The sequence below is a fragment of the Epargyreus clarus genome, unplaced genomic scaffold (genome assembly GCF_041222505.1).
Source record: "Epargyreus clarus isolate Ecla_fem2 unplaced genomic scaffold, WU_Ecla_fem_2.2 ptg000002l, whole genome shotgun sequence".
Taxonomy (NCBI): Eukaryota; Metazoa; Arthropoda; class Insecta; order Lepidoptera; family Hesperiidae; genus Epargyreus; species Epargyreus clarus.
In genome coordinates, this window is record NW_027332210.1 from 8,018,689 (window position 1) to 8,042,368 (window position 23,680).

At 36.0% G+C, this 23,680-nt stretch overlaps 1 protein-coding gene across 3 annotated transcripts; it reads left to right on the forward strand.

Annotated features, from left to right (window-relative positions):
• Window positions 1-541: 541 nt before the first annotated feature.
• Window positions 542-23,675, forward strand: Osi2 (DUF1676 domain-containing protein Osi2). Of its 3 annotated transcripts, none has more exons than XM_073079426.1 (8): window positions 542-676; window positions 10,766-10,937; window positions 11,679-11,845; window positions 14,699-14,842; window positions 17,316-17,449; window positions 20,295-20,438; window positions 20,961-21,118; window positions 22,453-23,675. In XM_073079426.1, the coding sequence occupies exons 2-8, from the start codon at window positions 10,785-10,787 to the stop codon at window positions 22,588-22,590; spliced, it is 1,038 nt and encodes a 345-aa protein (XP_072935527.1). In that variant the 5' UTR covers window positions 542-676; window positions 10,766-10,784; the 3' UTR covers window positions 22,591-23,675. The 3 variants fall into 3 exon arrangements, with proteins under 3 accessions (XP_072935527.1, XP_072935541.1, XP_072935534.1); XM_073079440.1 differs by lacking the exon at window positions 542-676 and adding an exon at window positions 8,077-8,285; XM_073079433.1 differs by lacking the exon at window positions 542-676 and adding an exon at window positions 9,989-10,182.
• The last annotated feature ends 5 nt before the right edge of the window (window positions 23,676-23,680 follow it).

A 23,680-nucleotide genomic window follows, 5' to 3' on the forward strand; every position in this document is an offset into this window, starting at 1 on the left:
CGAGTAAAAATTATGTGTAGTGAAAACTTTGTAAGTTATATTCATCGCTATAAAAGTTTATATCTGAAATAATAAACAAAATAAGTTCATTCCATACTATCGAACCTCGCAATAACAGCTGGGATATCCCAAAGTTGCGCTAACTTCATTCAAACGAACGCTTACGAACCTTTTCATTAACACGCGAAAATCCTCCTTAATACCCACCCTTACGTACCATTTCCCTATGATTTTACACCTCACACCACACATCCAATACATTTAAGCCTCAAAGCATTGTTAAACAAAATTAAACCTTATTGGTACGCGCTAAGTAAAACTGCCCAAATTTTGCTAAGGCTGAGTCTAATATTCCCATGAAAATTTGGGGATGAAAATTATATAAAAACATTCTCAAATAGATATTTAATCATATGTAAAATTTTCAAATTAATCCAGCCACAAGTTCTTGAGTTTTACGGTTACAAACATACACTACAATTTTTATACATACCGCATTATACCTGAGATTTTCTTATAAGTGGCTTCTGGTGAGGTTTATTCAATACGGATCCAAGAAGTTTATGCAATTCTTAAGTTGATATTATATAAGCTTGTTGGGCCGTTGCAGGTCATTCTCGTTCCAAACGTTCAGTGCATTGAACGTGAACTAGTTTTAGTGGCTTTTAGTTCATAGGTAAGTTTTTAATTAGTTTTTATTATTATAGTAATTATATAATAGGTACACGGAGACTTAATTAATTTTATATTTTAATCGACTATATAAACATTAAATATAAGTACATAGTATTTTTTATATCTAGTACAAAAATACAGAAATAAACATAATAACAAAATTGAAGTACATAAGTATTTAAAAAATAACTATGTGAAATTGTTAACCTACTTACAAATTAGAATAGTCTTTTCCATGAATCTGAAAAGAGAATATAACATTATTTCCAATAAATCATAAAAGGCTATAATTACGGTGACGAGATACCTAAAAACTGCTTTGATAATTTCGTCCTGAAGGACAAACATTTCTTAGTAACACAATTTTTTTCCTTAATTCAGTTAAAGATAATTAATAGTTATAAATGAAAACATATATTAATTATTATAATTATAATTCGCAAAGCCTAAAACGATGACCTTATTATGATCTCAAAATATAACTTTGGATACTAATGACGTAAGGACGCTTTTATTAGCTTGACCTGTATGCATGTATGTGACGGAATCTTTAAACTCAATTTTTACCCACTTTGAAAGGTCTGATTAATTTAAAATTTTGAACAATTATCAAGAACCGATGACAATACACGATTTTAATAATTTTATCCCATTCTCCTCACCAAGATCGTCAGGAATCAGTATTTACGACTTTCCTTACTATGGCTAGTATGGTTAGTAGATTTAGTATGGTTTTTAATTTTTAAATTATAATAATTATTTAGACAAGATAAGATCTTACCAGACTTCGTATTTTATATAGTATATAATAGCTATGACAGTAGATGATGTCATAACATAGGAAACAGGATAACATTTGACAAACGGCAAGTAGAGTAGGGACATGAATGAATTATTCTAGAAAGGAGGAAGTTAAGCCGTAGAAAGTGAATGCTGTCCCTGAAGGAAGTATTTCTGTGACATAGATGTACAAATGTAAGTGTGCTCAATTGATGTGATACGTGATTTAATTTGTAGAATTTGTGGTTTGACTCTGTTGTCAATAACAGCAGTTTGAAGGGTGCAGTAAGCGAGGCATACTTATCTTCGGTGTTTCACCTTAGTCTTCACGTAGCAATGCATTTGTAGCCGACCTTAGATAGTAAATTTATCTTATCTGGGTTTGATGATAGATGGCCATGACCTGTAAGAGCCACTTAAAATCACACTCAAATTGACACGTAAATTTTAAAAAAATATTTTACTTGTATTTAAGCAGAACAAATATACAGGGTGAATTTTTAAAACGGGCCTTCAGGGCCAAATCCGAAACTATAAGGATTAGCGAAAAATGCTGAAAGGAGTTACGAGGCCGATTTTGATAAAAACTAAAACTGCATCATTACTTTTTTTAAATAACTTTTTCCCTAGCCGGGAATCGAACGAGTTCATTTTGAAAAAAAATAAACCCTCTATATTATTCCACTATCTGATAGTGTTGCTTATAAGGATCAAAATCTGGGAAGTAATGATAAATGACAAACTGTATATCCCGATTAAACTAAGAACCATAAAAAAAGACGACCATATAATTCTCAGTAATGATAACGTTATGATCGACTGCAGGTAGAGCTCCTATTCTGTATGGAATTGGTTACCGGTGTCCATGAACAGCAGTGACAACTTCCTATATTGCAAATTGCTACTGCTGCTAATACTTTTTATAGCATCTCAAAAAAATTTGTAATCAATTTGTGTACCACTTTCATCATTTATCCTCGGCCTATATACGAACAGATCCTCCCAAATCCCCAAAATATGTTAAGGGATCGATAATTTAAAAAAAGGATAAAATATATTCTATTCTAGGTTACGAATAGGATATGAAAATCAGACTGTGCAATTCTTATGTAACTGCGCCCAGTCATTGTGTCTTATTGTATGAATCATCCACGTTGCGTCATAAGTAGACCGTTCTACATAATGACTGCGGTGTTTTAAGATGTCATAACAAGAATGTTTTTGTTTATCTTCAAAATTTTGGTATTTTTCTAACTAAAGTATACAGCAATAAACACTTATTTCCGCCTCATTACAGCAGTATTGAGTGCTGCTGTATTGTTTGAAGGGTGGGGTAATGGAGACATACTTTTCCTTGCCGTTCCAGCTTAGTCCTCAGGGGTAGCGGTGCACCTATGGCCGACTTCAGGTAGGAATATCTCATCCTATCTGGGGTTGATTACAGTCCGTGGGCGTCAATAACCACTTGCCATCAGGTAGACTGCATGCTCGTCTGCTACTCCCTTAATATAATATAAAAAAAAACAAGCATGTAGTCCACAAGTAAGAGGCCACTGTCTCCTATGGATATTCGGAGCCATTCATTCGGAGCTAAATAACATTAAAATTTGAGTTCAACCTAAAGTTAGTCATAGATGCTTTGCTACCCTTAAGGACTAAGTTGGAATGCCTTGTGTTTTAGACTATCCACATCCTTCAAATGTCTTCATTCCTAGAATATTTTTTTCACCATAACCAATTATAGTCTAAACTAATTGAAAAATGAAAAAAATATTAATCACTTAAATTAAACAGACAAACATAATTATTCAGGATACTCGAACACAACAGACAAAGGATAAAAGGGTATATTTTTATTTTTGTCACATCCATTTTCATTTTCAGTTTACTTCACGTCAAAAATATTATGTATTCTATCCACGCTCAAAGCCTTTAGGGAAACAGTGCAATAAGTTTCTGTAAAAACTATACGAAATGTATAAAAAGTTTCAAATAAAAAGATCTTCCTTAACTTAAAGTAACAGTTTTAAGGCAGTTTACGTGATGGTAAGTGACTCTGCTGTCCATGGATATAACTAAACTCCAAAAAGAATTGGTATTCTACCTAAGGTCGACCATATTTTGAAGGTGGTAGAACCTTTTGTGGTTCGACTCCGGCGGCACCACCGCCACACCTATTTCTACCTAATAACAGCAGTGTTAGGCGCTGCTGTGTTCCAGTTTAAAGGGTGTGGTAAGGGAGACAGACTTTTCCGAGGCATTCCAGCTTAGTCCTCAGGGGTAGCGGCGCATCTGTGGCCGACCTCAGGTAGGAATATCTAATCCTATCTGGGGTTGATTACAGATGTCCATGGGCGGCAGTAGCCACTTACCATCAGGTGGACTGCATGCTCGTCTGCTACTCTTATATTATATAAAAAAAAAAAAATACGTTGCACTCCTGAGGACTAAGAAAAAACGCCTTAAATTTGTTTTGCTCTTCAAACCAGTACCCTTACAATCTGCAAGGGGCGCTGATTGGAAATAGTATGGGCCAATACGTAAACAAATACCAAAACAGTCATATTTGTCGGCACGTAAAAACTCATGGTAAGGGTACAGAACACAGCACTTATCACTGTTTCGATCCCCGTTAGACAAAAAATATAAATAATTAATTGAACTTTCTATTCCGGGGCTGGGTATTTATGTATTTATCTGTGTGTGTAACACCCACAAAATAAGTACAAGAACCATATTTGATATTAAACGTAAGCTACCAAAAACTCAATATAATTTTCACGAATACATTTTCTTATATTCCTAAAAACATTTTTAATAACGTGACAAGAATAGATATCTCCCGTGAAAGTTATTGTGTGTAGAGCATACAAAACATACGAGAAAATTGAACAATGTTTTTGTCATATTTCGATAAAGTTTGTCACATTCATAAATTCATAAGCCTTTTTTTTTACAAAATGCTTTATATTCATGATAGGCCTCATTTTATAATTAAAATTCAGAAATAATAATAAATCCTTTCACATTTGAATTCAGTTCACATGGACATGTGAACTGAATTCAAATGTGAAAGGAATTGTTCATATCTTTAAGGTGGTAGAATCCTTTGAGTTTTGATGCCAGAGTCACCGCCATACTTTTTCTGCCTCATAACAGTTTTAAGCGCTGGTGTGTTCTGGTTTGAAGGATGTGATAAGAAAGACTCATTCAAATCTGTGGCGTTTCAACTAAGTCGTCAGGGGTAGAAACGCAGCTGTTTCGGGAACCAGGTAGAACTCTGAACATATCTGGGATTGTCTACAGATGTCTATGAGCAGGAGCTATTTACCATTGAATGTGGTTGAACTCTTTGTGGTTCGACTCCAGCGGCACCACCGCCACACCTATTTCTAACAAATAACAACAGTATTAAGCGCTACTGTGTTCTGGTTTGAAGGGCGCGATAAGGGAGACATACTTTACCAAGACGTTCCAGCTTATTAAAATACTTGACTTTTTGTAATCAAATAAATGGAAACTATCTATAATTTCCATATTTATTTTTTTAAGATGAACAAAGTGTAAATACAAAATTAAATATATAAAATAAATTATAGTATCATATTTACGTAACAAAATGTAGGGTAACGTTTTAATAAATGTGCCGAGCTGCTTATTATTCAGCGCATCTTCGTAGCATGAACAAATCTGAGTGCTCACACATTGGGCTTCTACGTTAATGCATTTGACAGAAGAGCTGCCATCATGTAAGGCTGGCATAATAAGCAAATAAAGAAATTGTATGTTACAAATACCAGCAAGTTTAAATAGTCCGTTCTAGGAATGGTGATCTGGGATCGATTAATCGAAGAATCGACTTTTTGATGTGAAACATCTATAGCCGCACGTAAAACCGATTTCTGGCGTGGCGACGCATGCCATGGCCGCCACGCTATACGATGGTATATATAATATACAGTCTATATGCAGTAGTGTGTATGGTGTAGAGATGGGCAGAGGGTTTAAAACCAATGGGTGGATACGGGTTTAAACCGGGTATTTTGGGTGAAATAGGGTTTAAACCCAAATAAACACCCAAACAGCGGGTGTAAACTATTGTCATTCATATTTTTATTTTCTTCGTGTAATATCATTTTTAAAATAATATTGTAAACAATTCACTAAATATGCACTCTAAAAGCACATATTTAATTTAACTACGCTGTTATAGTCCATTCGGATGTGTTACATTTGGGTTGCAATTTTCGAAGACCCAATTTTATTTTATAGATGTCAATGATTAGTGTAAAGGGCTTAGTGTACAGTCCTAATTTGTGGAGTCCCAACTGTTGTCCCTCGGCCGCCATCTTGAAAAAGGGGCACAAAGCGTTTTTACGCTCTACCAGGCAAACTATTTGTCGCACAGAAATTTAGTAAGAACAATTATGGTTTCAAATTGATTTATCTATAATTTTAGTTCTATAACTTTTTGTCGTTAAATCAAAAATAACAAAGATAATAACAATAATAGATTAAACTTTGGGAAGACTTTTTTTTAACTTTTTTCTAATTTACAGAAAATGACATTGAAACATTTTGATAGAGGAGTTTTTTGGTCCGGTCAATTTAGACATAAAAATAGTAATCAAATAACATAAAGCTAAATTTCCGTAGAACCTTGGGTTTACCATCACAAGTAAAGTTCCAAAAGTCCTCATCGATGTGTGTGTCGGCACTTATTCGGGGTCAAACGTCAAAATTTTCGGGTTTCTGGATTTTTCTCGAAAACGGTAAATTTTATCGAAAAGTAGCTTGGACCAAAGTTGTAGCACTTAAAATTTTCTATAAAATAATATTTATATTTTTTTTCTTAAAGCTATAATTATTAAGATATTACGTAAGAATTACATTTTACATTATATGCCCATACCCACACCACCTGTGCAATAGTATACGAGAGGTATATTTATTTGTTTCAGTTGTGCGCTATTTGTTTCGTCAAACAAATAATAATTAAAAAGATAATAAAAATAGATGAACCCCTAAAAATGTAATATTTAAAAATGTAAAAATATTAGAAATACAGTAAAAACCTATAGTATATCTATTAAATAAACATTTGAACTATTTTAAAAGCTTTGTGTAGATTTTATTAACTCATTTTATAAACACCCAAATAAATACCCAGTGGGAGGAAATAAACGGGTATTTATTGGGTTTAAACCCTGCACAGGGTTTAAACCGGGTTCTTTGCCCATCTCTAGTACGGTGTGGCGACGCGACGCCATGCGCAATCGAATTCAATAAATAGTCATCGTTATCTGGAAAAAAATCGTAATATTTTATTTTATCATTATGACATATTTAGTTCCTATCACAATATGTTCTTTTCTGCATATTACTTTTACAAAATAATGTCGATGTTTCACATCTGCCAGGCGTCTCGTGACGGCTCACATTTTTTTTCACCAAAAATGTGATTATTTAAATCTAGCTCCAGTAAAATCGATTCAGTGAATCGAATTCCTAGATAATCGAAATCGAGAAAGAATATACACGTGTTGCAGACTTTTTTGCTAACGAATAGGTATTTCTGTTCGCTAGCTATTCGGGTTCGCCCCTGAAAAGATCGAAGATCGACTTTTGGTTAATCGATTCTTGAATCGTTCTTTTTCGGTAAAAATCGCCATTAATTATTAACGTAAAAAACATAATTAAACTATTATTTCTTCGATCTGATCCTGACAAATCTTTTATCCCCCCATCAATAACCTTTACAACTCATAACACGAACATGAACGAACAAGTTCCAGAACATTCCCCAATGTGTACAACAAGCAGTAGAAGAACCGTTAGCACTTTGCTTTCAACTCACGCGCAGCGCAGTGTCCGCGCATCGTGCGTCTCGCTCGCACGTTCAGTTTCTAGAGACGGTATTTACCGCTTTAACTTGTATTCCACTTGATGGACCTACCGACTATATCAGGCGCTCCACTTGACCACTTATTTTCGATATAACGCATTCCACTTATCGGATCGATCGACCACGGCTTCGGATTGTTAACTTGTATTCCACTTGAGGGACCTACCGACTACATCAATCTTACTATATCGGATCGTACTACCGCGATTTTCGATTGTGATCTATAGTCTGATTCATAATTAGGTGTCCAAAATGTAAACAAAGGTGTTGACCTATCAAGAAAATACGTTAGAAACAACAATAATAAAATAATCATCTAAATAAATTAAGATTAATTCACATTCTCTAATATTTATATCACCTCAATTTCGTTCCATACAATAATAATAATAAAAACAAAGTTTATGGTAGAAAATTAAAACGTGAAAATGGTAACACAATCGGAATCCAAGACATTTCTTGTGCTGTCATTTTTAAGTTTCATAACTGATATTATTCATTTTCGTGATTGTGATCAAACTCGAATGTTTTGTCGTTTACATAACGCGTTTGTTAAATTGTAAATGTTTGTTAAATTTTCGTTTATTGTTGAGTTTGTTAAAGTTTTTGTTTCTTGTTAATTTTGACAGTGACATTTGTTTGTTTACATTTTGGACACCTAATTATGAATCAGACTATAGTAGACAAGCATTCCACTTATCGGATGGTCCTACCACGGCTTCGGATTGCGTTCCACTAGACAAGATATAGCAAGGAATGAGGAAAGCAAAGGATGCCTTAGCTCTTATTAAGCGTGAATTATGATAAAATAATAAGTTATAGTATTGAAAAGAATCACAATATCATGTGGTTAGCAAATCCTATCAGAGTTCGAAATCTTGCGTGAGACTATCCTACTTTTGAGGTTTAAGTTGGAATGACACATGTAAGTATCAATAACACACTTATAAATAAATGTATTCACCAACTTTTTAAAATTTATCTAAGTAGACCAATACCAAAGTAGTCGAAGTAAGTCCAAGATATTGTTTTTCCATCAAGTGGAACGCAGACGTTTTTGGTAGAAGCTCATGACTGCAAAAGCAAATAACTGCTTAGTACTTGGAAGTTTGGAAGTTTGCTAAAAATCCTTGATTTTGGATTCAAGGATCGTTTTTGGGCCTTTAAAAAGTAAACCGTACCTTATAACAGTAGTGTTACGGACATAAAAGACATACTTTTCGGAAGCGTGCCAGCTTAGTCCTCAGGGGTAGCGGCGCCTCTGTGGCCGACCTCAGGTAGGAATATCTAATCCTATCTGGTGTTGATTACAGATGTCCATAGCGGCAATAGCCACTTACCATCAGGTGGACTGCATGCTCTTTTAGGGCTCGAACACAAAACTGCGATGCGACGCGATGCGAATTCGCAACGCAGAAAATTGCGATGCGAATTGCTGCGATGCGATATCGTGCAGCGTAGCGTCTCTCAGGGTAACCAACAACAACAACCACTGTGCGATGCGAATCAATTCGCAAGTTCTTGCGATGCGTCGAGGGAGCTCGCAGATTTTTGCGATGCGACGCCGCATCGCAGTTTTGTGTACGAACCCTTACTTCTGTATTATAAATAAGTCATACCTGAACAGTTAGACCTCTGCGGTGCACAGTACTGTGTATGGAGCATAACAATGGAGACGCAACAGGCTCCCCTCATTAAAATTGTCAAATCAATCGTGAAGAGACTATGTACGTGCGTCATGCAAGAGTGCCTTCATTTGCCTAGTTCAAACTATCTTCGATCTTAGATAGACGGTATAAGGAGGGTAGTTGTATGGGTAGTGCAACGTCGTGAATAATACAATGTTTCCGGATGTATATCTAAAATAATTTATACTGTCTCTCTGTGCGTTGAAATATAAATTACTTTATTAAGTCATTTGTCGTGTGATGGTGGTATGTGATGACGTTACTCCCTCTTAGAAATGTAGATGTGGTAGATCATCACTCAAGATTTTTACAACAGTTAATAAGAGCAGTACTAAGCATTACTACTTTACAGTTTGAAGAACTTCCATGGGCGATCTAGCTTACTCCTCAGGTAGGACTATAAGATTATTTGTCCCTGTAGTTTCGGGACCAGAATAGGGCTACGGTATCTGCCTGTCGTAAGAGGCGACTAAAAGGGGGCTTCCGGGGTTGCGGGCGGCAAGAGTGGGAGCTCGAACCGCCCAGCCAGCGACCCCGGGATGGACGGCGGTATGTATGGTCGCACGCCGTCGTGCACACCAATGCCTTTTAAAGGTTTCCCCCTCGATACCAAAAAAAGACTATAAGATTATATAGTGACAACTCACCACCAGGTGGAGTGCCGGTAGATTTAACAACTATATCGATCTAGAAAAAATATCTTAGTTAATCGTTACATAATATCATGCTAGGCCGGGTATAGAACCCGGAACCTTTTTAGGTATCAGACCACTATATAATACCATTTCGATAAACGGATCGTGAATAAAAATAAAATTGTATTGTCATAAGAAAGTAAATAATAAGTTTTTATTCGATTTCATTTAACAAATGTAGACAAAGACGGGCTTCCAAACTAGTGAATCGATACCCAGGCGACAATCTTCAACTACCTAACTAACTACAGTCTAAAACCGACTCTAACTTAATACACATGAGTCTAAATTCTGTTAAACCCTGAAGTGATATCATCACCTGTTGGTGTGTACAAACAAATCCGATACGCGAAAGTAGTGAAGTAAAAGTAGTGTAGTGTAGTAACAGTAGTGTTGACCGTCGGTAGTGTAGTACAGAATTTGTGGTTCTGAAAATGCCGTAAGTTTATCAGTTATCAGTTTACTATGTACTTAAATCGAAATACGATATATCTATTGTACATGTATTTACGTATAGAATTATTACTATTTGTGATTTATACAAGAATAATGATGATTGCGTGTAGTACGAAGTAGTTTTGGAAAAGGTTTAAGGTGTTAGTACTCTTTGTGATTCGACTCCGGAGGCATAACTACCACACCTAATAACAGCAGTTTCTACCAAATAACAGCAGTGTTCAACGCTGTTTAAGAACGTTCTAGTTTGTAGGGCATACCTTACCACCCTTGCCACAGTCAGGGAGACATACAACACCCAGACGTTCTAACTTAGTTCTTAAGGGAAGAAACGTACGCAGGTACGAAATCGAATTAAATCTGGGGTTGATCACAAATGTCATTTACCACCAGGTGGACCACATGTTCATTTACTAAGTAATCGAACAAAAAGAATGTTATTAATGCTATAAGTTATCGACTTTAGTATATTTATGTTAATTGAATTGGCTTCGATGTAAATAATGTCATTATTATTGATTTTACTAATATTACAAAGTCTAACAACAAACAATTCTTCTTTCCAGTATCCTATAGAAGATAGTCATGCTGAACCGAGCGAAGTGGCTGATGCTGGCGATAGCGGCGGTCCTAGCACTGTCGAGAGGAGAAGGTGGGATCAGACTACCTGACCAGCCACCGAAGGAGGAGACAGAAGGAAGATCCTTACATTTTGGAAATGATGACCACGGGCGATCGGTAAGCTAAACATTTAGAGATATCTGCAAAAAAAATAAATCAAAATTTTAACACAAAAATTTTTTGAAAAGAAATGTACTTAAGAAAATTAAATAAGATTAAAGTTATTGCACAAAGATAATATAGAACTCAAATTCATTATTTTGTATAATTTAGTATGACGACCCGCGTGGCGTAGCGGTCACCATACTGGTCTTATGCGCAGAGGGTCCCAGATTCGATCCCGGCCAGACAGATATCTAAACGATGAATTTCGGTTTGTTTCTGGGTCTGGATGTTTGTGTCTGGGTCTGGATGATTCGTCTTTGTGTGTGTCCATAGCACCCACGATACAATCCTAGTGTAGGGCTGTGAAAAGGAGTGAGAAGAAGTGCGGAATTATTATTATGTACATGTAAATAAATATAATAACATTGGAGGAGGAAACCATCTTGGAGTCCACCTGATAGTAAGTGGCCACTGCCCCCCATGGACATATCTGATCAAACGCAGATAAGATCACACACACGCAGTCACAGGCGTTGCCCTGAGGACTAAGTTGGAACACCTCGGATAATTGTGTCACCCTTACCACACCTTTCATACCAGAACACAACAGCCCAGCACATTTTAATGTCGGTGATGCCTCAGCCTTTGTTACAATTTTAAGCAAGACAAGAACAACCGCTAGGACAATGTTTCCTCTCTTTCTTCAGCACTTCTCTTAAATCCAATCTTCTTAACAAATCTTCTCTTCTTCAGCCACATGCCCAAGGCCGTGGCCTCCTGGACTGGCTGGGTCTCGGTGAAGACCAAGACCCTTACATCCAGCAATCAACCCAGCAGTGCATCAACGGTGACCTGGCTGACTGCTTCAAAGCCCAAGCTTTGAGGTCCTTTGACGACTTCTTCGATAAACAAGCTTACCAGTAAGTAAAACTTAAAAAAGTTTTTAAGATTTTTTATGAAGAAGTTGATGAACTATTGAAACAATGAGAAGACATGATTATATTAAAAATTCAATCATGAAACGACTTTCCCAGTAAAAGTTTGAACAGATTATATGATATTTTAAACCGACTGAGGAGGGTAATATTTTTGGAGCGTATGTATGCGTGTACGTATGTATATATTATGTAAATATGTGTGTCTTTTTCTTCAGCACGCTCTACAACCGCTTATAAGTTTTTTACATAAAAGATGTCGTTGAATTCGCTTAAATTGTGAGATAAAAATTTTGGGCCATAATTTCAAGCAGTCGAATTTTTTTGTTTTAATAATAATTCTTTAATTATAGAAAAAAAAGTTATTGACATAATTTCTCCGCTTTTTCTCCATAAACGAAACGCTTCGCAAAGCGCTACTTGATTATTTGCGTTACGTTTAAAAATAATTCCGTTTTTATTAAACCTTAAATATAAATATTTATCTTCAAGTTAAAACATAAATTATGCTAAATGAACACATTAATTAATTATATCTATGAATCAAACTAAAATTCGCTATTTAGCATTAAATTATGTTCTGATTAATCCATACTAAATAACACTAAAATAGGACATCTAAATGTGCAACTAAATCACGCCACAATAAATTTTAAACGGCGTCCATGAAACTAAATTGGAACAGTAAATTAGAGGACCATTTTGTAACCAGGATAATTTATGCAATGTTGTAGCATATGGTATTATGTAAGGTTTAGTTAGGCGTCTTTGCAGCCACAGACATGTAGTTCTGATTGTGTTTTTCTCAACTGACATCTGTAATCAGCCCTTAATAGAGTTAGAATGATGACAGTATTAAAAAATACGTGTGGCACTCGGAGACTGCTGCGGTAAAGCTATTACATAGCATTTTTTATGCTATGAAAACGCTCAGAAGGAATTTCAGAAATACAATACATTCTTCCATAATCATCAACATTTACATTAATACATCTTTATCCACTATTTTATCATATCTCCATTATATAAGACATTGCAAATATCAGCTATAAAATATACTTCACGTAATTTTAAGACTTCCGCACGGATTATAAAAAAATGTGTATTACTGCCATCTGTGTTCAAGTTGACGAAGCAAGGTTATCAAATAAAATAATAAGGAATGTAAAATAATACTTTATTCAATTATATCCATATTGTTTTATTGACAGTCAACAACTCGGTTGCCTGGACACTTGATATCCAACAGTCCTCCACCGCTATTTTCACTTACACCACCAGGGGCGCCGGCAGCATTTGGTCAAGGTGACGGCGCACCTGTATGCCATTTTCAATTCTGACTTCATAATGGAGTCTACCTAATCTTCGGATGACGACTCCGAACTCCCATTTAACTCCTGGGTACTTGCGGACTTGTACCTTATCACCTTGTCCGAACTCCTTCGGCGGTGATAAGGTACAAGTTGGCGGTGCATTGTAATGTAATCTGGATAGTGGGGCGGATTTCATAAATAAGGCATGCATATAGGTTCTTACCTCTCTGCCGAACATTAACTGATAAGGTGATAACCCTTTTGTATTAGGTGTACGTCTCAAGCGTGCCTTGACAGTTAACAGTTTATCAAATAAACTTCCGCTCTTGTCGATATAAAAGAACATTCAGGTATTAGCCGATTATTTTCTTTTTGTACATTCAAAAATTTAAATTTTAGCTTTGTATATATTTCTTCAAATTCGTACCTGTATTTTATTTCCTCTTCTAAATTTTCTTCTTCTGTAAGCCATTCAATTTTTTCTTGAATCGCGTAGAATTTGTTCAAATTTTCTTGTAAAGAATTCAGTCGTATATTTATTTCTTCATTGTCAATTTTTTCTATTCCCGAAATGTAATTTTCGGTTCGTTTCATTAACCCACGTAATGTGGCTCGTATTTTCTTATTGTTTTTTAGTTCATTCGACATCTCGTCGCCAATATCAAATAAAATAATAAGGAATGTAAAATAATACTTTATTCAATTATATCCATATTTTTCTATTGACAGTCAACAACTCGGTTGCCTGGAGACTTGATATCCAACAAATGTGTTACTTATTTTCGTTACGGAATTTCTCGATTCGGTCGCCGCGCTCAAAGCCCGCGATAAAAGCTATGCAATAGCTTAAAAATCAAATAATAAATGATTTAAGAAAACACAATATATTGAAAGGATTCTCAAAAATGACTCAGTATTAAAAAAAACTTTAAGATTTATAATATTTTCAATTAAATAAAACTATAAAATACTGCAGTCGGTCATCTTGTCTGAAACGGTAACGGGCGCGAATGACGTCATTTTTGGGTATGGGGTTGAATTGCTTGAAATTTTGTGTGGGATGTTCTAACGTGAGGTCACCAACGGACGCCATGACACTCGCGAGCGTTTTCGCGCTTAGTACAAATTGGCTATAAACAAATGCTATTATTTTCATGAATACTAAATTTATTACCGAAATAATACGATTTTTTGAATCGGTAGACATGTACCTTATAGAAGGGGTTTTCAAAATTTGTCATCATGCCTATTGGTGGACCTACGACTTTAATTACGACACTTATTACTTATGATTACACAGAAACGGTACTCCTTACTACACCCAATAATTTCGTGTGTCTTTTAACAGAGTTCCTAACATTGAAAAACATACATATACGCGAAGAATGCATAGCCTCCCTTCTTTCGGAAGTCGGTAAAAGCTAAGTTTCAACGCTGTAAAACACAGCAGGATTATACAATTTGAAACAACACTATCTCTTTCACAAACTTTCGAGGAATGCTAATTATTGAAAATTGTGTTTAGGCTTTCAGAAAATGCAGTGCTGGTGAAGGTGGAGTCGCAGGCGAGGGCCCTTGCAAGGGAGCCCCCGGAACTGAGCTCCCAGCCGAGGAGCGAAGACTCCGACTGGGATGCTCTCGTCAAATACGGGATGAGGAAGATTGAAAGGTAAGGTTAAGAGTTGATAAATGGAAGTAACCGACAACTTTGTGTTATATTGCACAGACATTATACATTTGAAACATTAAGCATAATAGAGTGGGACTTTAAAATGTTATCTTTCGTTTTGTTTTTATTTAAATAGAATTTAGAAACTCAATTAAGACTCAAAAAAAATTGAGAATAAAAACAGCTTATCACCAATAGCCATATCCGTAATAGAATTTAGGTATTTTAGATATTAAAATTCACTTAAGTTATACATAAAAAGTCAAGAAAAAAATAAAATAAACGCGATAGACTCATACATGATTCGATTTTGGAATGATTTCCTTATTTTTTGAACTTCGCTGGTTGGTGGTTTTTAAAATAATACTATTATTACTTAGGACCTTAAAGAAGTATAGTAATTTTAATTCATTATACGAATTCTCTCGTTACTAAACAAAAATAGTTAAAGAAAATGAAAGTAAAATTCGATTAGCATTAATTTAAAATTTAATTACAAAAGATACCACAGTTGCTGTAAGTTCAATCCTAGCTCAGCGGTAAAGTGTTCCAATCTATTGAACGTTAAAATCCTTAATCCTCATTTTAGAATAGTATTGGTAAGGTACTTGTCTCATTGACTAGTAAGCGATGAACAATGTTTAACCAAAAGCTAGAAGCTAATATCGATTTAAAAGAGAGATTCCTGGTTCTCCTTGGAAGTGTACTCGTATATAAATAATCAAACATTTTCGAATTGACGACATTGGGTTTTCTCCTGTTCTATGCGTTTGGTGGCTGAATAACAGCAGTGTTAAGCGCTACTGTGTTTTGGTTTGAAGGTTAGTAAAGAAGAATTACTCTTCCGAGGCATTCCAGCCTCCTTCGAGGTAGCGGTGCATGTGTGACAGACCTTAGGTAAGAATCTAATCTTATCTGGGGTTGATTACAGATGTCCATGGGCAGCAGTAGCCACTTACTATCACGTGGACTGCAAGCAATACTACTTCTTTATTTAAAAAACAAGTATAATATCATCGCTTCTCTTTAACAGTGAGGCATAATACTTAATTCAAGAAAGAAACTCCGTAAAAGTTATATCAAATCTGATTACAAAAAATGTCTTCTAAAACTGAGTATAAAATGAAAGAAAGTTGTGGCGAATAATTTTCCCCGTTTCAAACATAATTTATTTCTTATCAATCGTCAATTAGTGCTTTGTTAGTTCTAATTTGATCTGAAATTTCATTTTGAGGCTATATTTTAGTCTAGACACTTTTTTGTTTGATCTAATGAAGTTGTCTAATGACTTTGTAATTTAGTTAATAATCTTTTATTGAAAATTTATCTGTACAACATAAATGTTTTGTTTGGTGTGGTAAGGGAGACAGACTTTTCCGAGGCGTTCCAGCTTAGTCCTCAGGGGTAGCGGCGCATCTGTGGCCGACCTCAGGTAGGAATATCTAATCCTATCTGGGGTTGATTACAGATGTCCATGGGCGGCAGTAGCCACTTACCATCAGGTGGACTGCATGCTCGTCTGCTACTCTTATATTATAAAAAAAAAAATCGGTTGTCTGTAAAGTCGGTTTACTGACGATAGTTGAACGTGACAACGTCATATGAAAATACTGATGGAATGGTTGCATTTTTCAAAAGAAATTTGTAAAATAATAATTAATTAATTAATTAATTTTAAACTAATAATTTACTTAACACTATCAACATTTATCAATAGTATGACATAACCTATAAACTCAGTTTCTCAACTTTTGTGTCAATCTAACAATTAATCAATCAATCATAGTTTACGATAATGAAATATCAGTGTACAATTATTTACCTTTATTGTTGTAGTTGTTGTAAATGATAAATGACGAATCTAAGCACTCCATATTTTCACTACAGACACAGCTGACGATACTTTAACCACACGTGTGAACTTGTATTGTGACGCTTTCTTGTTTTTCCAACGCCAAGAACGTTCGAGAAAGACAAAGACAGAGACACAAGCATGCGCCGATTCAATGCGCCTAATTCTCTAGTGCTGCGCGCGCGGCAGACCGATCATAGTTGAGTGGGAGAGAGACGCAAGGCATTCGGCGGGCCTCTCTCTCGTTCGGTGACTCATCGTAACGTTACCGGGCGTTACACTTTTTCATAAGTGACTCCCAGCCGCAACCTAATTTAAGACGTTGTCACGTCAAAAAAAAAATGTATAATAAGTGTAATATTTTATTGTCCTTATATAAAAAGGCAAACACGAAATAGTGCCTACCTTTTTCTATTTTGTCTATTAAGAGACTTTTTTGGAAGCTATAGGAGTTTTTGTGTCGATTTGATACATAATCGAGGTTTGATATCCGGTCAGGTATTTTTAATTGTTATCATACTCATCTGTGTGTGCTGATAGTACTCAAATGCTATTGCGAAATTCTGTGAGTTTTCATAGTGTCAACAACATATCTTTTGAAATCGGCAAATTGATTTACAGGTTCTTAAGGTCAACAGCTTTGGAGATGCAATTAGATGAAGATGTCACCTCTAACGGGATTATAGCTCCACGGTTAATTGACGAGATTGCTGATGAAGTCGACATTATTGAAGACAAGAAGGCGTCGCCTTTCCGTAAGTTTTTTTACTATTGTGATGGAAAAAACCAAGAAGAAGATAGTAAAAAGACCAAATGACCACTCTACCTGATAGTGAGTGGCTGTTGTGATGTGGTTTAAAAAGAAAGGAAAGCAATTGAGTCGTCAAGGGTACATCTGTGATCAAACTTACTTTAGTTCTTTTTATCGTAGATCATACAGATGTTTGTCCCTGTACTTCCGGGACTATAATAGGGCTACGGTATCCCCTGCCTGTCGTAGGAGGCGACTAAAAGGGGGCTTCCGGGGTTGCGCGCGGCAAGAGTGGGAGCTCGAACCGTCCAGCAAGCAACCTCGGGATGGACGACGGTATGTGTGGTCGCATACCGTCGTAAACACTACATGGTGTGGGAGGAGCGAAAACTGCTCCCCCAGGGTAGAGCCCGTTGGGCATCGCGCTTGGAGGGCTCCGGTTGTGTTCCGTTCGAGATCCCGGAGTTCTCCAACAAGCGTTGAGGACGGCCACCGGGGGGTTTTAGTGCGGTAAAAATCCCACATAACCCGGCGTCGCTCCCACGTCGTCGAGAACCTTTTGAAGGTTTCCCCCTCGAGAAAAAAAAATAAATAAATAAAAAGATCATACAGATGTCAATGGGGAGTAGTAACCACTTAGAATCAGGTAGACTGGATACTCGTTTGTAGCTTCGAATTAAAATAAAGATACACTTATTTCGTAGACAAAAAAATTATAATTACAAATATCAGTTGCACGTTGCACTGTCATGGAATGTCGGTCAACTGCAACCTAGCTTTTATAAAACCATGAAGATACCTTATTTCCTAGACGTAAAAGCACTAGTTAAAATATCAATAATCAGTAATCAGTATTTATTGCATAATACAGGTATTTACAAGGTTTTTGGACGGTTTTACATTTCTCTGCAGTTACCCTGTGGGCATAAAGTTTTTTAAATTAAACTAAAACTATATATAAGACGGTATAAATAGAATTAAATTAGAGTAAAACAGGAGAAAAACATTACATTATACACTTAAGAAGTAACAGCTATCGTTATTTAATGTCAACATAGATTGGAAATAATTTAATAAACATCTAGTAATATCAGTTATTATCAGTTACTAATAAAGTACTATGAATATTTACAACGTTTCTCAAACCCACATACTAAAGAGATGAGATTATCACGTGAATGATGTAAGCTAGAATGAAAATGCTGGCGTTACACAAGATAGAATCGCACCACGTATAAGGAAAGAGTTTGGGACAGCGGTGCTCAACCTTTTTTTTTTTTTTATTGTCAACAGCTATACAGGCTAAATGTTAAAACGTGTACTTATTTTTATGAGTATTTATAGCAAATACGAAAAAAATCCTTCTTTCGTTCTACAAATGTTTGATACATATGTAATCAGCCCTTAGGTAAAATTAGGAGTTGCGTTGCCACTTTCTGAACTAAGTTTAATCTTATTATAATGCTGTTATTAACCATAATTAACCATAATACTGCTGTTATTAACCATGAACCGCGATACCTTAGGAGTCGATTGACAAAAATCCTTGAAAATCCTAGTGTGTTCAAGCTTTTGTATTTATTTATTTAGTTAAAATCTTTATTTATAAGAATTACTTACACTTATAAATATAAGAAACTAGCAGTTCAGAGTCTGAGAACCTCTGGATTAGACATATCCACTGGCTGGCGAATTAAATACGACATATATCTGCGTAACGTCCCATAATTGAGAACATTTGTTAGAGTCTTCCTCGTTTGTACGCTTTTCAAATAAATTGTTCTTTTCTTTGGAGAACTCTAATAAATCATTGTGAATGAAGTTTTTCTATGAAATGGGTGCAACATATTAGGAACGCCGCCGGGAACAGCGCTTAACACTGCTATTATTTTAAGCAGAAATTGATGCGGTGGTGGTGCTTTCGGAGTCGAACGTTTAAGCGTTCTATCATCATATTTATCAAATAATCGAAATCACAAAGAAAATAAATATTTGTATATCAACGTATTTTTATACCAACTTAAAGTTGGTTTTCTGAAACGCTTTCTTTTAATATTCAAAAGTCATAATCATCATCGTTAACCCTCATAATGAGAAGGATTAGGTCATAGTCCAGCGCACTGGCCAAGTGCATATTGGTAGACTTCACATACTTTAGTTTCACATACTCACGTTTTTTAATAAATCTCTCATGTATGCAGGTTTCCACACGATGTTTTCCTTCACCTTTTATGCAGGTGATAATTAATTTCTAAAACACACATAGTTTTTGAAAAATTAGAGGTGGGTAGTTTTGAACCCCGGACCCCTCGATCGAAAGACCGAGTTTCTTAACCACTAGGCTATCACCGCCTCGTTAGAATTATTGTTTTAAACTAGTTGAAACTTCATAAGCAGCAGTGCCTACGTCGTATTATATGCCGTTTCCTTTTTTTTTTTCTTTTCGAGGGGGAAACCTTCAAAAGGTACCCGGTGCCGTGGGAGCGACACGGGGTTATGTGGGACTTTTACCGCACTAAAACCCCCCCGGTGGCCGTCCTCGGCGCTGCGTAGAGGACTCCGGGATCTCCAAAGGAACGCGACCGGAGTCCTCTCAGCGCACTGCCCCGTCGGGCTCCGCCCAGGTGACTTTGTGTCACCACACCGTCTGGTGTATACGACAGAATGCGACCACACATACCGTCGTCCTTCCCGGGGTCGCTAGCCGGGCGGTTCGAGCTCCCACTCTTGCCGCCCGTAACCCCGAAAGCCCCTTTAGTCGCCTCTTACGACAGGCAGGGGATACCGTAGCCCTATTCTGGTCCCGGAAGGACAATATGCCGTTTCCTAATAAACATTTATCTTTCCAGGTCGTCATAAGTTGAAGAAGCTGATCATCCCTATGCTCCTCATCCTCAAGCTGTTCAAGCTGAAGCTGCTCCTCTTCCTACCGCTCATCCTGGGCCTGGCCAGCTTCAAGAAGTTCCTTGGATTCATGGCTCTGATTATTCCTGGTGAGTTACCCTTTTTCCTAACTATGTATATATAATTAATATATATTTTCTATGATAACCTACTTCCTACGGTATAGTTAATTAGACAAGATTTAACATTATTTAAGATATGTTTTATGTCTGCTTAAAAAATGTTTGTGACCAATGTTGGTATCACATACCTACAAATACAGATATGTGGTTGGTATCATACTCGTAGTAATACTTAAACGACGCTACCGACAGTTTCTAAATATGCCTGTGCATTCAATAGATTCGAAAGTAATATTATGGATATAGTAAATATTATAAAAGTTAATAAACTATAATTTCTCTTTACAGCATCCTTCAGTATTTTCCATAAACCCTCATATTTTCGAAGCCATATCTAATAAAATTCTACATCATTCAAGCAAACGACTTGAAAGCTAAACCTAAGCAACTAAAGGAACTATTAAATAAATATTCTTCCTACCTATCATCATCATCTGATTGTCTTTTATTTTATTCCCTTCACACAACTAATCTCCATTTTTCTTACAGGTGTGATCGGCTACTTCAAGTTTTGTAAGCCTAATCTGACGTCCCCGTTCTCGTCGAGCCACTACTCCGGTCCTCAATACTCTCCAGCTGGCATTGGACTCAGCCCGTACAGAGAAAGCCCTCCACCTAACCATTATGGACATTATGAGAGCTACGGTGTAAGTATTTAACCACAAATTTACATTAAAGTACAAAACAAATACAACAAGAGTAGGTATAGTCCGCGTAAAACTGCTAGTCTGCTCTGAATATAGAAATGAATCGCGTCGCCATAGTAAATTGTATGACTACACCTGCTCGCAACAACTTCAGAGCGGACTAGCAGTTTGGCGCGGACTATACCTAATTCTGTCTTATAGCTTCTTCTCCATAACAAAACCTTGTGAAGTGGTGGTAGTTTTACTGACATTCAAAAAGTGCTCTGTAAAGAACGTATTCTGAATTTTAAAAAATAATTTGATTTGATTAGCTTTTAGTCAGATAGGTGTAATAGCAGCGTTAAGCTCTGTTCTACTTTAAGGAATCTATTAAGGGATGATTCGACCTGAGTGGCGGAGTGGCATACCGATCTGACGCGAAGAGGATTCCGGGTTCGATCCTCGGTCAGGTAGACATCTGAACGATGAATTTGGATTTCTGTCCTGGGTCTGGGTGTTTGTGTATTCGTCATTGTGTGTGCATCCATGGCACCTACGACATAGGGAATCCTGATGTGGCTATTAGTGTAACAAGCGTGTAACAATAATAACAAGTTAGTGTTAGGCGCTGCTGCTGCGTTCCAGCTTAGTCCTCAGGGGTAGCAGCGCATCTGTGGTTGACCTCAGGTAGGAATATCTAATCCTATCTGGGGTTGATTACAGATGTCCATGGGCGGCAGTAGCCACTTACCATCAGGTGGACTGCATGCTCGTCTGCTACTCCTATAGTATAAAAAAGCGTCTTTTTATTCTTGATGTACCATATATGCGGTCGCAGAGCAGAACACTGATTAAAACGATCTTTTCAATTAGCCTTGGATCATATGGAAAGCCTATATCATAAGAATCAGACCAAATCATCAATTAATACTGAAATCCAATCAAACCAACCAACAAGTCAACCAATTTGTCTATTTTATTGGTCTGACCTTTATCAAATTACCAATTTAACCTTTACCTATACCTAAACCTGATCAGTGACCGTATTTCTCATATAACATGTTGGTAAACAAGAGATCTATTTATGCCTGAAAGTGATCCATATATCTATTACTCATACTTAGTCTTAACTTCAGAATTGGTTCTATTATTAATATTTTTTTTATGTTTTTTATTCATTTATTAAACGAATATATTATCAGTACTCGTACTTCTATATATGATAACATTCTCATCTGTCTATTATCAAAGGTCTTCCCTAACACAGCCTTTTTCCAACTTAACATCTACTCTATAACTAACTACTTCACTTTTAACTTTTATCACCAATAATATATCTATCTTTATCTTTACAGGGTGGTCATCACAATAAATACGGCTCGAACGGTGTGGCCTTCAGAGACCATGACCTTGGTCCACAAGACCTGGCTTACCAGGGCTGGGAGTACAGGAATAAGAAGAACGGTGAGGATATTAAGGCTGAGGAGGCTTGAAGACTGACTCTACTCAACAAGCCTGCGTATAGAGACGATATAGCAAGAATCATTGCAATGCCAGTGTAGTAGTTATGTCAAAATTCAAAATGTTATCTTATTCGTCGTCGTCAACCCATGCCTGTCCCTCTGCTGGGCACGGGTCTCCTTTCAGAATGAGGCCTGCCTCAGAGCATATTGGTAGACTTAATATACCTTTGAGATTTTTTTATAAATATCTCATTTACCTTATTCACAATCATTCAAGTTATCATTCACTCAAAATATTATATTATAAATATTGACAGTAGGAGTAACACCACATTCTACAGCGTAGACAAAGTACGTATTGGGAGACTTCACATACCTGAGAGATTTCATTCATGTTACTTTATTCACAATCATTCAAGTTATCATTCATTAAAAATATAGACAGTATTTATAAAAAAATGACAATAGAAGTAAAGGTAAAACTATCTGAAATACCAAAAAAGTTTTCTACTTCCATGAAAACCTTTCTGTGAAACTAGCCACATACGATTGGAATCAGGTCAATCGATCGGGATGTATAGATAGATAACCTTTCGTTTTGGATAGCGGAAGTCAGTTAATGGTAGTGTCATGAAAGTAATTTCCCGTCGCATCAAAAATATACCTAACAGAAACCTTTACCATTTATTCGTACAACGTTTATAATTCACGAATGAAAAATATTTCTTTAAATGTATTAATTAAGCGATTAATATTTCATAAAAACTGGTCGAAATATCATTAAAATATGTTTTTGGGTAAAACGCCAGTCAGTAAAATATTTAACTATGTTTATTTTTTAAGCTTAAGCTTAAGCCATATTGATAAAAATATTTAGAGCACAATTATTGCAATGTAAAAATTGTAAAATTTTACGTGTGGATATTGTTTACATACGAGTATAAAAATGTAATTAATTTGTGTGTTGGCATGTGCTGACATTTATTATCGTAAACTTTATAAGTGTTGTAAATATAATATTGCTTATTTAAAGCAAATGTCTGTTTGTTAATTATGATTAATTTAATGTTTATTTTGTATATTTTTGTAAAATAATAAATAAAAAATAATTAAAATAGTC